Here is a 13,637-nt window from a genome sequence, read left to right as displayed (position 1 = left end):
GTGATCTTCGATGCGCATACTATGACGAAATTTTCAGTGATCATGGAAACAATGGGTTATCTTCTATTGGACTTCAATGATAGGCCGAAACGGTTGGATCGATTTGTTGGTTATATAGCGATGGTGCACAAGGACATGCGATTAGATGAACAAGATATGTGTGTACGTAGGAATTTATTGTTTCTTTCTTTAAGGAAACATAAGTAGAGTAACAATAATTTTCTCTTTGGAATTTCCAAAACAACGTTGCCGTTCGTTACCGAACGGTTTTGTTTCATCAAATTTTTCGTTTAGAATCTCGTAACGTCTTTATTCGAATACTTGTCACAAACGTATCCCGCGCAAATGACCTCGCAGTGTCGGGAAGCAATGTCCAGGTTCATGGATAAGATTATAAAGCAACTCTCCATAAAGATGGAAGCTTTTCGTCGTTACGACGACGCGCAATCGGATTCGACAGCGCGATCGAAATCGGTAAAAGATGCATAACTTGGCCTCGGGACAATGATGTTAAAACTATACATTGCTATTTCTAACCAAACTAAGCAAGTTAAATTGAAGTTCTATAGTATTTTATATCGAAAAATATAACAAAACTTCTTGAAAATATTAGATTGATCAAAAAGTTTGTTTGCATTCTTTTATGTTTTTTCTTTTAATTTATAAAAGCATGTATGAAAAAGCAAACAAATTTTTCGATCAATTTAATATTATTTATATATACATATATATCAACACAGTTTTAGCACAATTTTACATCACATTCGACATATTTTATACATATATTTTGTAATAATCACACAAAAGGAAGTAGTTACAGAGTTTGCTCGTACTTATAGTCGAGTTTTCGCATACTTAGCTCATCGGGACAAAATAATCTCTATTCTTAATTTTTCCTCATTCATATTGTAATACATACATGTAGAAATTGAAAAACATCTTGCACACATTGAAGTTCAGAGACAAAGCAAGAGAGCGAAAAAAGATATATGTGAACCTCTTCGAAGAAAGTTTATGACAAAACTTTTATATTTACGCAATTCTCTCTCTATTTATCTACAAACAAACTATATTATCAATAAAACTGATGTAAAGTTGCTAGTTTTAGAATTGAAATAGAAATTGAGTTAAAAAAAAAAGAAATTTTATATTATTTTTGTAAATATTTTGTGACAATCTTTTCAAAGAAGAGAAACAAGGAAAATTAAACATCAAATTTATTATGAAATAAATATAAATGAAGTAAAATATTAATAAAATACTGTAGATATTTTAAAATTATGGTTATTTAAAATACGTTGTCAAATTATGTGTGTTTTTCTTGAAAACTTGATTTTTTTTTGTCATAAACCGGATTCCTTTGCAGAGGGTCATATATGACGACATTTCCGTTCATGGTAAATAGTGAAATAGTAAAAGAGCAACGTGAGAGAAGAGATTGAAGAAGCTTAGTTGTCACGAATGCGAAGAAATATTGAGAATAGGAAAGAATAGAACGTTAAGAATGCGAAAGTTCGACTATATTAATTTCCCTCGCGGTTATTGAAACCCACGTCGCGCAATAAGTGTCCACTAGATATTTTACCGCTGCTTGTTTTACTCGCGCGATTACTCAGATCGAGTGATCGACTCTATCGAACGATTTTCTCCGATAGTGTAGCCGTGGAGGCGATGTCCGCTCTTCGCCGAACCCATGATATTCGGTAAGACCAAGCTCTACTGGGACGAATGGAAGAAGCAGTGGGACGAACAGTTGAACGAATGGACGTCTTTAAATGTTGAAAAATCACCGCCGAGCGTATCCCCGAATGAAGAAGACACGAGAATCAAGTTTGACGATGAAAACAGCGTGTTAGAGCGGCAGGCCTCCGCGCAGAAACGACAACGTATCTCAGACGTGTCCGCTTCAATGTTTCCGGTAAGTTAATTATTTTCGTATATTTTTCCGATGCGTTGCGAAAACGTAATCTTTGGTTAATCTAGTTTGACGTCACTTTACACAGCACATGAAAGATCTTGTAATTTAATTTCTTGTCACTTCTGCATTAATTTCTACAGTCTCGAAAAAGAAACAATAACATTTTTGAGAATTTTTTCCGCAATGTTGCGTCAACATCACACAAGTTGAAACATTTTTAGATATTCTAGATCATTTAAAAATGGAACTTTTGGATAAAAAAATTAAGATTGTGCGTTTACGCGTACAGTCTACGTGTAGACAATGTAAACTACGCATATGTTTCATGTATAAGTAATATGTGATTTATAAACGACAATTTTATATTTTAGTTGAAATTTTGTTGACGCAAGTGCGTATTTCATTTTAGAGGCAATGATTCTAATATTTTATATACCATATTACAATTTTTCAGTTAAATGTTCAATCAATTGTTGAACGATGTAATTGTAGTTTACATTGTCTGCTGAAAAAAAATAAACAATGTAGACGTTTACGATACAATTTTGCGAAGAATTCACGCAGAATTCACGTGGAAAACGTTCTCAATCGATACGCGTACCAATAGTTATGATAAACCGTAGGAAAATGAATTACTATGGAAATACGAAACACGAAGTACTGCGTTTCCAGTTGTTAAACTTGAGCAAAACGAGCGTCGTCGACCGTTCGCTGAACCGAGTGCGAAAGGACATTCCGCTGAGCCGAGCGCGAGATAGACGCGTCGCCCGTCGAACTGACGATCAATGTTATCAGCGGCGCGCCTTCATTCGATCGTTATACGAGCAACCGGAAGCCACGAACGCCTCGCGGAAAAAACATCGCGCTAAGAATCTCGCCGATGCCTTGCAGGCCGACGTACCGGCACCACGTAGACGAAGCAGTCGCGTAGCTTCAGTAGACCTCTCGGCACTCGTTAAAGCCATGCTCGTGGCGGACGACGAGAAAACGACGAAGCGATTCGAGCACGAATCGCCTAAGAACGCCAAGCCGCGCAATACCGCTCGCGAGAGACGTCGAGAGCACCTGAAGATTAATCTGGAATAATAAAACATACGCCAGGACGCGTCATTAGTGTTTTATACTTCCAATTTAAGATTTTAAGACTTAGAATTCAATCTTATATCGATTAATCACTTTTTAACCGACTGACAAATCCATTTGAACAATTGCAGAGCAATTTCATTATGCGCCAAAGACGATGCGTTATAAAGTAAAAAAGTTTAGATATTCTTCGAATCACTTGGAAATAAAATTCAATCTTACATTGATCAATCACTTTTTAACCGACTGACAAATCCATTTGAACAATTGCAGAGCAATTTCATTATGCGCCAAGGACGATGCGTTATAAAGTAAAAAAATTTAGATATTCTTCGAATCACTTGGAAATAAAATTTTCAAACGAAAGTACGATTTTAATCGTTTACGCGCAGAGATGTTTTTATTCGAAGTAGAGTTAATGCGTCTTTGAAACGCGAACGAGATGGGAGTCGCTAGTTTTGCATTACAACAGTGAGCCCCGCCGGCACGATTCCTCGATATTGCTGTGTAAATGCAAGCGCGAGAAATGGATAAACGTGATCAATGGAGGATAGCTATGCGGACAAACATTGCTGCATGTTAAAGCGCAGTCAAGTTCTATCTTTCTCGTTAGGTAATGGCCGGGATGAGTAACGAGAACGATGTCAGAGCGAAAATATTATTGTTCCGTATAAATGGGGGGGGGGGGGTGATATTGACTGACTGGTTGCCGTGTGTTGTCGCGTTACGTATGCATAAGGGCGCATTTCCGAATAATTGGAAAGCCTTAAGAAAGGCACGTCGAGAAAGAAATCCAATAAAAGCGATTTCTTATCGAGTTGACTCAGTTCTAAACGATAATTTACAATTTCCGCGAGAAGCATGGCAGACTTGACGTCTCGTGACGTTATAAACCGCTTTATTGATTTTAGTTATTTAATTTTTAATTCACGTTTATTACAGGCTTTTTTTTTATACAATATTCTGTGCAAAGAAAATCTCTTTTTTTGTTTTTCAAAATCAGATTCAATCTCTTTATGTGTTTTAGAAGGATAAATCTAACTGAAATGGATACTTGTGGTTTTTTAAATATCTATTTCAAAACGATTTTATATTTGATCGACGAAGTTAATATAAAATAACAATCGTTTTGAAATCGTTTAGAGACAAAACTTGTCTCTAATCGGATATAATAGACTTTTTTCGGGGGAAAAAATTAATGATTAATGAGAATCAGATAAATGCGTCAGATTTTCTTGCGGAACAGCAAATTTTTATCTCGGCTGTCTTATGAATAATATTTTACAGATAATTTTCAGCTTAGCTTTTTATTGCAAAACAGTAAATTTTTACCTCAGCTTCCTGCGTCGCGATCATCGGTTCTCGATCTGAGAGCGTTGTAATGATCACTATTGTGCACAAATCGCCCCGACTCTATGCTGTCATCACTTGCTATTCGACGAAGCTTCTTATCGCTGGTTCAAAAAAAAAAAAGGAAAACATGAAAGATATTTTAAGAGATATGCAAACGCGCATAAAATTTTACTAGCATTGAAACTGGAGCGATAAAACGCCGCTCTCTAAATTGAAATACTGCAAAAGGAATCATTTTTTCACTCTTTCTAGATTTTTCCGCATTGCATATGCGATGTCAACGATTATACGAGTTGTGTGTATACGTATTATATAATTCTCTGATTTTTCTTATTTTAAATTATAGATTGGGTTTTGCTTAGCTCTTTTATCCTTTTAGTTCAACTTTACGGAAAAGGCTTTGCTAGAAGGATTCATTTGACTACTGATCTGATACGTTTCTAGTGTTAAAAACAGGATTTTACACGTGTTCTTGCGCGCTTGTCGTGACTTTAAATGACATGCATTTAAGTGAATGAAATTTTCTTACTGGTTTCGCGCGTTGGCCGCCGATATCGGCGGGAACAAGGCGGCCGGTGAAATTAACGGTTGCACTACTGGCCCCAGCACGTGATCCGCTTCTTCCTGCGGTTCCAGAATCGGCGGCAGCGGTGAATCCCAATCGGAATCCGTGGAACTGTTTTTATTTTAATAATGTACATTTTTCTTTAATATATGTACTGAACGTGCACGCGTAATTTTTTCCCGCGAGAGAGAGAGAATGCAATTTTATGGCAATTTCGTGCACGTAAACGCGCGAGTTGATTATCGTGGGAGATCGATAACGTGTCTAACGATCGCGATAAGCGATAGACACACAATGTTGTTTCCTCGCCTCGCGCATTCACATGAAAACGTATATATACTAGACATTCGCGAAAACAGTTGCAATTACCGTCATTGATTTCGCGTACTATCGGGCCGATTTGTGCGGATTCGACAGCACGAGCCTTTCTCGCATAATTAATGAGGATGAAATGTCTTTGCACGAAACGTCGGCTTCAATCTCGTATTTGCGGTAGGCGAACAATTCGATTCCCTTCGGCGATCAACAAGACACGTCTGATAATTTAATGGCGAGGAGGAAGATTGATGCACGCCGCGATTTTATCTACCTGCTCGCTATTCGCAGGTCGCTATTAAAGTTGTCGTAACTGCTGAGCCGGCTGGATATAGGTGGCAATTTTCCGCGGCCGATCGACGACGACATGGCGAGATCGCCGAGGCTGCTGTCGATGTACGTCGCGGCTTGGATCTCTTGCTGATACATGGCGTACAGGTTCTGCAGATCGGCCGGAAGCGTCAAGCGACCATCTGTTGATTGCGATATTATCGGTCGAGCGGAAAAGCTGAACGTTTATTGAATTATTGTTGGGAATGCAGCTCGCTAAAACGCGCTGACGACCACATTTTAAGATCGTATCTTTGATTTTTAATCGGAGTTTTTTTTTTTTTTCGCATATGTGATCTATCGATTCGTGTACAAACGCTTCGAATCAGCGCTTACTGACCTTCCATAATCCGTCGCTGTCTCGTGATGATCTCGTCGGAGATCTGTCGCTGTCGATCGTAACGCAGCAGCAGCAGCTCGCGACGCCTCAGCTCGTGCTGTTTAACCAGCCTCTCGCTCTGCAGCATCATTTTATCCGCTTCAAGCTCGTGGACTCTCAGCATCAGCGCCAACAGCTCGCGCTCTTCGTCCGAGTTGATGCGCGATGGCAGTTCCTGGAGGAAACACGTGTCGTTTTCTTCAACATTTTTTTTTTTTTCAACTTTGACTAGACAACGCACTCGATTTCATTTATCGATTATTATGCCGCGATTCCGCGTAATTGATACACGCAACGATAATCGCATTTCTTTTTTTTTTTTTTTTTCTTAACTTTACTTGCACGATCAAGACGAGAAAAGTTAGATCTTACATCTTCGAGCGTGGCGCTGCGCTTTCGGCAGGCCTCGAGCTCTTTTTCCGCAGCGGCGCGCATCTCCGCGTACCTTTCCTGCTCTCTCGTGATTTCCGTCAGTTCCGTCCACGCCTGTTGCACGGTCAGGTCGTCCTCCAGATCGGTATCTTCTAAAAGATCTAGGACATTAAGATATTGTCAACTTTACTGCGAACGCCGTTTATAGAATTTATTAATCGACGAATTTAAAATGTTGAAAAATAATTTCTGCACTTTTTCACTTTGCACCGAATTGTTATCCGATTAATAACACTAGACGGTTGCTGTCGATGACTTCGCTTCACTCACCGATGTCGTCCACCTCGTCCACTTGGTAATCCGTACCGGTGCGACGCGTGCTGGAGTCCCGTGACTTTCCATAGACTTTGTTATTCCTCGATTCCCAATGTGAGATTACGGAATGTTGCTGCTCGGCAGCGATATTCAGGCCCAAGAGATGACTGTCCAATTCCATCAGCTTCCTCCTGTCGCGAGAATTCATTTGTTGAGAAATTAGCGAATGGACGATTGACCAGTTTCGATCAAACTAGAATTTTAGGAGATAAACATAACGCTCTAGATTTTCGCGGAAACAATGCGAACGCACCTTAAACGCATCTGCTCCTTAAAAGCGGACACGATCTTCTCCCGCAGCGATCTGAAATCATTGCCGCGCGCGTTGTCCGCCGTTTCCTTCTCCGATTCCGTCCTCTTCGGCCTGTCGTCCTGCATCTTGTTTCGCAGACGCGAGATCTCGCTCTTCAGGTCGTTGATCACGTCGCGGTACTGCGCGACGTGCAGATAGCTGACGTCCAGCACGTTCCGCTCGACCTTGTTGGAGATCTTGTTGGCGCGGTCCGCGTAGATCAGGGTGTTCCTGCTCTCGTCGCGTTGCGCGTTCACCGGCGACACGTGGGCGATCATGACGGTGCGACAGTTGCCGCTCAGGGCTTCCTTCAGCAACCGCGTGAGCTTGGAGTCGCGATAATTCACGTATCGCGCGCCGCCGGATAGAGCGTTGATGCAGTTGCCCAGCGCGAGGAGGGATCTGTTGATGTGCGCGCCTTCTTGCAGCCTCTTGCCTTTGTTCTGCAACATCATGTTGAATTAATACAAAATTTCTCCACGTCGCGTGGAAGGAGCCGGTTGAGATTGACCCACCTTGGTCTGCTTAGCACGCTCAGAGCCGGCGAGATCGATCATAAATAGTCTCCCTTGCTTCACTTTGTGGCGCAAACGCTGATCGCCACCCTGAGACGGCCGAGAGGACTGTCTAACTGTCACGCTGAGGAGCGCGTGACTTCGCGATGAGGTTTTATTCGCGGCTGTCGGCTCTATTGTTCGCGCTTTGTTACCTCTGTCCAACAGCTGCATCACCTGTGTTGAATGAATGTCTCGTATTATTTCGTTTTTGACGAAGAAGGTCTGACAATTGAAAAAGGTCAGAAATTGAAAAAGATCTTGAAACGTTGCAGAAATGGAAAAAAGTATAAATTCAATCACACAGACATTTTTTCTGGCGAAAAAATGATTCCAGGAGTGGAAACGTCTTTTCGGTGACTTATACTTTTACAAGTATCAGTAAAAAGTGAAAAATCGGATTCTCTTAAATAGACATTTCTTAGAATTGCTTTTTTAAAAGAAAAAAATTGTTGTATGGTTAATTTTATATGTATTATATATCTGCAAAATTTAAGATTTTTTTAATTGCAGAATGTTTCTGTAAAATGAATCATGCATCGAATAAATGATCGTCGTACTTCTTCGGTCGAGTTAGTGGAGACTTCCGTCAATCCTGAGACCATAACGTTGCGACCTCGAGTGTCATCGCGTAGATCCAGATATCCCGCGCTAGGATTAAGGAGATCGCGAATGTTCTCGTTGTAAATCTCCATATACGACATTGTGACCTACCATTGTGCAAAATAAAAAGATTTAATGACAGAATTAGGTAAAGTTCCAAAAATTTTACTCAAAACATCCCACGAATAACGCAATAGATAAAAAAAGAATCTATATACATGTTCTGCTGCAAGACTCTTTAATGTAGGACTTCAAAAAGAGAAATAGAAAATTTTCTCAAACATTTGCGAAGGAAACGCACGAATGCGAAGTGAATCGAACAATACGACAGAATGCTGTATTTACAATTGAAGAAGAGCTGTTTGTATAGAAACAATAGAAAAAATGTTCAAAATTGCGTAAAAAAACGATTGCCACAAATAGCGCATGAATCTGCCGAAGATAAAAGTGGAAAATATCTAAGGATGTGGAATAGAGATAAGAAAACGGGAAGGAAATGAAACGATAACGAGAAAATCTTATCCAGAAATAAGGAAAGAAAATTGAGACCAAAGGGAAAAAAAATTTTTTCGGCGAAACTCACCGTGAAGTCTGCGTCGTCCGGTAATTTTCTCGTAGCTAAGAAAATATCGTTCAGTGCGCGCACCATAATTCCAGGATTCGACGACGTTCCCACCATCGTATGCGTTTTCCCCGAGCCGGTCGCGCCGTACGCGAATACGGTTGCGTTGTAGCCGTTGAGAACATCCTGCGCTAATTTCTTCGTTGTACCTTCGTAAACTTGCTCCTGAAGTAATAATCACGCACTTTACTTCAAATTAAATTATACTTCAATCTTCATGCACGTAATATTTGAAGTATACAGAATATTCCGTTATTAGCTGAAAGTCTCTTAACCCTTTGCGGCATACATTTTTCTTTACACGGAAAACAGCTGAAAATTGTTACTCGGGGGTTTTCGGGGTCGCTGATTACGAATCTGAAGTCAGATTTTGAAAATTTAAAATGGCGGATCCAAGATGGCCGACGGAAATGTGAAAATTTACTTGATCGAGATAAAACTGGGTACTTTATGTATTCTGAATTTTGAATTTATAAGTCTGAGATCAGATTCGTAATCAGCGACCCCGAAAACCCCTGAGTACTCAGTTTCATGAAGATTGGGTAATTTTTCACTTTTAGGGGGGCCATCTTGAATCCGCCATTTTGAATTTTTAAAAACTGACACTGGATTCGTAATCAGCGACCCCAAAAACTCTCTAGATATCATCTTCAGATTATTTTATACTGTTAATTACTCAGAATTACATTTATTTAAAAAAAATCGTTTTTTTTTTTTAATTAATTAATTTATAACGTTCAATTAATTAACAATAACATTTGTTTTCTTTTTTATTTCTATGAAAGGATGTTCTCTAATACATTTTATATGCTTTTTGTCATTAAAACTAATTAAATAGTGTTTCAAAAATGTAAAAAAGTGTACAGAAAAAGGTGACACTCTGGAGTGTCACTATGCCGCAAAGGGTTAAGGACAGATTTCTGAGACGGATTGAAGTTAGCGATGGAATAGCGATAAAATGCTTTGCATCGTCTGATTTTGTCAATATAACAATAATGAATACATCCGTGTTTATGAATCGAGAGACTATCGACCTTTTGTTCGATCATTTTGCTTGTCACGTCTATTTATCATTGATTTGCAATTAATAGGAGAGACTTGTGTGCAACGTTATATGTGAATCGTAGAATAAATATTTTTTAATCGTTGGTTTGATGTGAATAAATAACTCGCCTGTGTCGAATCTTCTCCGAAAACGATGTCATAGAGATACTGTCGCGGTACTGTGCGTTTCTGCTTATCGCCATCTTGATCTTCCAGCATTACCATCTGCGAATTTGATAAAAACATTTTTGAAAAGTTATTAGAATTGAAGCGAATTAAGTTAGCGAATAACAGCGTGCCGAGTTCTACTTTAAGCGAGTTTAATTAACGAGTAAATAGATTAATGTGTCAATTTACCTTATCATTAACGGCGTGCAAAGACCTGGTGCCGCTTTCATTGGGGGCGAAAGGTCGGATTCGAACAGCGACCTAAGATGACAAGATGACAAAATAAAAAATTATACACTACAATAAATTTAATTCTTTTTTATATACGAATCAATGATATGTATGATTCCGCAAAACGTCAACGTTAAGATTTTTCAGCAAGAATATTGCTTCATCTATTGTTATTTTTTTATATTTATCTGTTAAAAATTTTCTTATATTTATTTTCCTTTTATAAAAGCTAAATGTGTGTGTGTATGCATACATACGATTATTATATAATTAGAACTCATATACAAGACGTATTTTCCGCAAAAGAGTTTTTTAAAGGTGATAAGACTATGTAGAGATGTCAAATAAGATAATAGAATTAATCGAAAGTAAACAGCAAATTAATTCGCAAATGAATTGACGCTGATAAGCAATAATTAATGACACTTTAATTTTGGCATTCAATGTAACAATAACGAATATCTCATGAGAGACCGTTGGCTAAGGACTTTTTTTCTCACGTTTATTTGTCATTGATTTGCAATTAATGTGAGAAACTCAGGCGCAATGACCCGACTTCAATTTACTTTTTGCGATGTTTTTTGTCCATGAAAATATTATACCGTTATTCCTTTAAGTACTCATCTCAAACTGACATCACGACTTTTTCTCTCGAAAAACTTTTTACCATATTTTATAAAAAAAATAAATATAAAAAATTTTTGAAAGATAAATATAAAAAATAATAAATAAAGTGATATTTTCGTTGAAAACTTAAGAGATTGCTTAATCAAAGATAAATATTTCTTCCTCGAAGAGCGATATTTTGAATAATTAATAAATAAAATTATATTTCACATCTTAAATGTTTTAATAATTAAAAATACGATTCATTTAATTAGTATTAAAAACCAATATAGATGAAACTAATACAATATTCTTCTGCACTATTTACTTTAATTATTAATTATCGCGTGATATTCTGCGAAATCGACGAATATGTGTCTAATTCTTTTTCATAAATAACACCACATAAATTGTAAACGAGGATCTGTTTATCGGTATTGTTATTGATGCATTCTTCGATTCGTGCCATAATTTGATGAAGAAACAAGAAATACATTTATTGATTCTGTAAAATGGAAAAACCATTTAGTAATTTGCGCGTAGTTAGCAATGGATAATGAGAGATCTTTTTACTTTTATATTTTATGGATACATGTTCATGCGTCATAATTCTGCAATTTATTAAGAAATTAATAAAGAATTAATCACAACTTTAGAATATCACACAATTATAATCTGCAATTATCAATTGCGATCGATTTGCCGAAATCAAGCGTTAGATTAAACGCGCAGTAATTTTTTCATTTTGCGTTGCAATTTACTTCGAGTTTTTTTTCCCCTACAAAACGAAGGAATTATCGATTGCCAAGATTAATCTTTGAAAATCATGCACCATGAGTTTTTCCTCCAACGCTCCTCGGCCGCCCCGATCCTTGAAATCGTTTTGGCCGATGCTGCTGCCGCTGCTACTGCTACCGCTGCTGTATTGTGTCATTTTTCTTTTCTTTTTGCGACGACGCAATTATTTCGCGCGCGAATGCGATACAATTGAGATCAATTGGCGCGACCCGTTAAATGAAACGCTCCATTAATCGACTCGCGCCGCGTGTTTATGCTAAGTTTACACGTGCACCACGTTACCGCTCGATAACCTTCCTCCCGCGATCACCCACGTCGATACTTATCGCTGCACTTGTCATTGCGCGAGCAAACATTCCGCTGCGAAGCATCCCCGTGTCTCGCGGAACTCGGAGCTTTGCACAAATCGCGCAACTCGCCGATCTATTAATAATAATAAAAAAAAAAAGGAGCGAGACAATTGAAGAAAATCTTGATGCGAACCGTTGAAACAATAAAAAAAGATTTTTATTCCTCCGCGAGCTTAATGCGCACGAAATGTTTGCGTGCACGTTGTGTAAACAAAACGGATCGGATGTGCGTTGTAATTATGCGTTCAGCTGACGATGAGCACGCACGCGAAGTGAGCGGAATATGCGGAATGTTATCGCGACACGGTCGGGCGACCGACTGAAGCGCACCTGTCCACCTGCCCAGGTAAAGGCGTCCGGCAGTTTACTATGTACGCGAAAGGATACGGTATATTGTAGGGCGTACCGCGACATTCGACCGAAGGATCTGCATTAACAATGACGTGGCTAATGCATAAACTGTTACCACTTTCGCGCTGTTACATCACATGTACTAATCTGCGGTATATTAAAAATTCAACCGAATGCCATTGTGACTCGGATTTAAAGCGGATAAGTCGTTTCGCTGCAGAATTAGGACGGAATATAGCGATGCCTTTTAGGTTTTCGCGATAAAGTGATACTTTTTCCAAGTATCGTAACGATATCGATATCAATCGAAGAGTTTCATCGTGCAATTTCTAATTTTTTCTCCCGTAAGAAAGAGAAAAGTGAATCGACACCGTTGGTCATCGCAAGACATAACACGCAAAAAGCAATCATTCACTTAAGAATTTTAATTACAGGATTAATTTTACTGTCGTTGATATAAAGCAGACGTTATATATGATTTTTTGCTTTTGGGTGAGAGAGATGTTCGTAAAATATTTTTCTTGAGAAACGCAGTTACGATATTTCTTATGAATGCCGTTGATGTGAAGTAAAAAATTTATAAACTCAATTATTTAATTATTTTTAGTTAAAAAAAAAGTTGTGATGCAGCAACGCCAAATTAACTGTTTGATATAGTGTTATTTTTTTAGTTAAATGCGCGAGAGAAGAATTGGTTGACGTTTCTTGACATGTTGCAATTCCAAAAGAAAAGCTCGAGGAATTATTTATGAAGTAGGCGAGTGAAAAGCATGCTCTGCAGTTACGAGCGTCTAGATATGGCACACGGAAGTTAATGCGATATATAACTCAACACTCAATTGTGTAAGTAGAGTTAAAGCCTATCGTTTAAAGTCTCGCAAATCGCGGTTTGTTCAACAAGTTGCGCGCTTCCTTGATCAAGCTGCGATTAATAACGCGAGAATGTCAAGGATGAGCGGGCGCACGGAGAAGAGAGTTACGTTTGTCGGCGCACTTAGCAATTTCGCGATTGCAATCGATCAGATATGTGTATCTGCAGCGCTGTATTTAACACAATACCGATTAATTTCTCCCTCGGCAATCCGCTGCATTATCAGCTGCACATCGACGATATTTATTTATGTCCGCGTTGTACGCGCCGATAAAGGAACGTTGATTGCGTCTTAAGCTTTCGACGATCTATAATTCGCAAGAAAATTCTATTTATAATCTCTTATCACGTATATCCGGATATATATACGAATGCACAGCGTTTCTCTTAAGGCCGCCTTAATTTTAATGACAGATTCTTCTTTAGATCGATTCTTTATTAAATGTCGAGAGATATT

The 13,637-nt window shown here is 38.5% G+C and overlaps 2 protein-coding genes across 2 annotated transcripts; one reads left to right on the top strand and one right to left on the bottom strand.

Moving 5' to 3' along the window:
* Positions 1-157: 157 nt before the first annotated feature.
* Kif19A (Kinesin family member 19A) lies at positions 158-12,176 on the bottom strand. Its single transcript, XM_067356801.1, has 14 exons — positions 11,643-12,176; positions 10,163-10,234; positions 9,935-10,030; positions 8,723-8,926; positions 8,097-8,246; positions 7,498-7,713; positions 6,944-7,425; positions 6,646-6,821; positions 6,316-6,476; positions 5,905-6,118; positions 5,509-5,707; positions 4,884-5,030; positions 4,334-4,455; positions 158-2,995 (listed from the first exon to the last, which is right to left on the bottom strand). Exons 1-13 carry the CDS (start codon positions 11,742-11,744, stop codon positions 4,335-4,337), a joined length of 2,340 nt encoding a protein of 779 aa, XP_067212902.1. The 5' UTR covers positions 11,745-12,176; the 3' UTR covers positions 158-2,995; position 4,334.
* On the top strand, positions 1,694-4,697 carry LOC105671416 (uncharacterized). The gene is made up of 2 exons (XM_012365568.2): positions 1,694-1,918; positions 2,591-4,697. The coding sequence occupies exons 1-2, from the start codon at positions 1,694-1,696 to the stop codon at positions 3,002-3,004; spliced, it is 639 nt and encodes a 212-aa protein (XP_012220991.1). The 3' UTR covers positions 3,005-4,697.
* Positions 12,177-13,637: the final 1,461 nt, after the last annotated feature.

This window comes from Linepithema humile, chromosome 6, assembly GCF_040581485.1.
Source record: "Linepithema humile isolate Giens D197 chromosome 6, Lhum_UNIL_v1.0, whole genome shotgun sequence".
NCBI lineage: Eukaryota > Metazoa > Arthropoda > Insecta > Hymenoptera > Formicidae > Linepithema > Linepithema humile.
Note: the sequence above shows the minus strand (reverse complement) of the source record. Positions and strands in the feature narration are given on the sequence as shown.

What these genes read in the sequence shown, in the direction of transcription:
- LOC105671416 (XM_012365568.2), top strand. Translation starts at nt 1,694, where the DNA reads ATGATATTCGGTAAGACCAAGCTCTACTGGGACGAATGGAAGAAGCAG. An exon ending in TGTCCGCTTCAATGTTTCCG is followed by an intron (nt 1,919 to 2,590) that starts GTAAGTTAATTA and finishes CTGCGTTTCCAG; the next exon opens with TTGTTAAACTTGAGCAAAAC.
- Kif19A (XM_067356801.1), bottom strand. Translation starts at nt 11,744, where the DNA reads ATGACACAATACAGCAGCGGTAGCAGTAGCAGCGGCAGCAGCATCGGC. An exon ending in AGCGTGCTAAGCAGACCAAG is followed by an intron (nt 7,426 to 7,497) that starts GTGGGTCAATCT and finishes ATGATGTTGCAG; the next exon opens with AACAAAGGCAAGAGGCTGCA. An exon ending in GCAGCGCCACGCTCGAAGAT is followed by an intron (nt 6,119 to 6,315) that starts GTAAGATCTAAC and finishes TGTTTCCTCCAG; the next exon opens with GAACTGCCATCGCGCATCAA.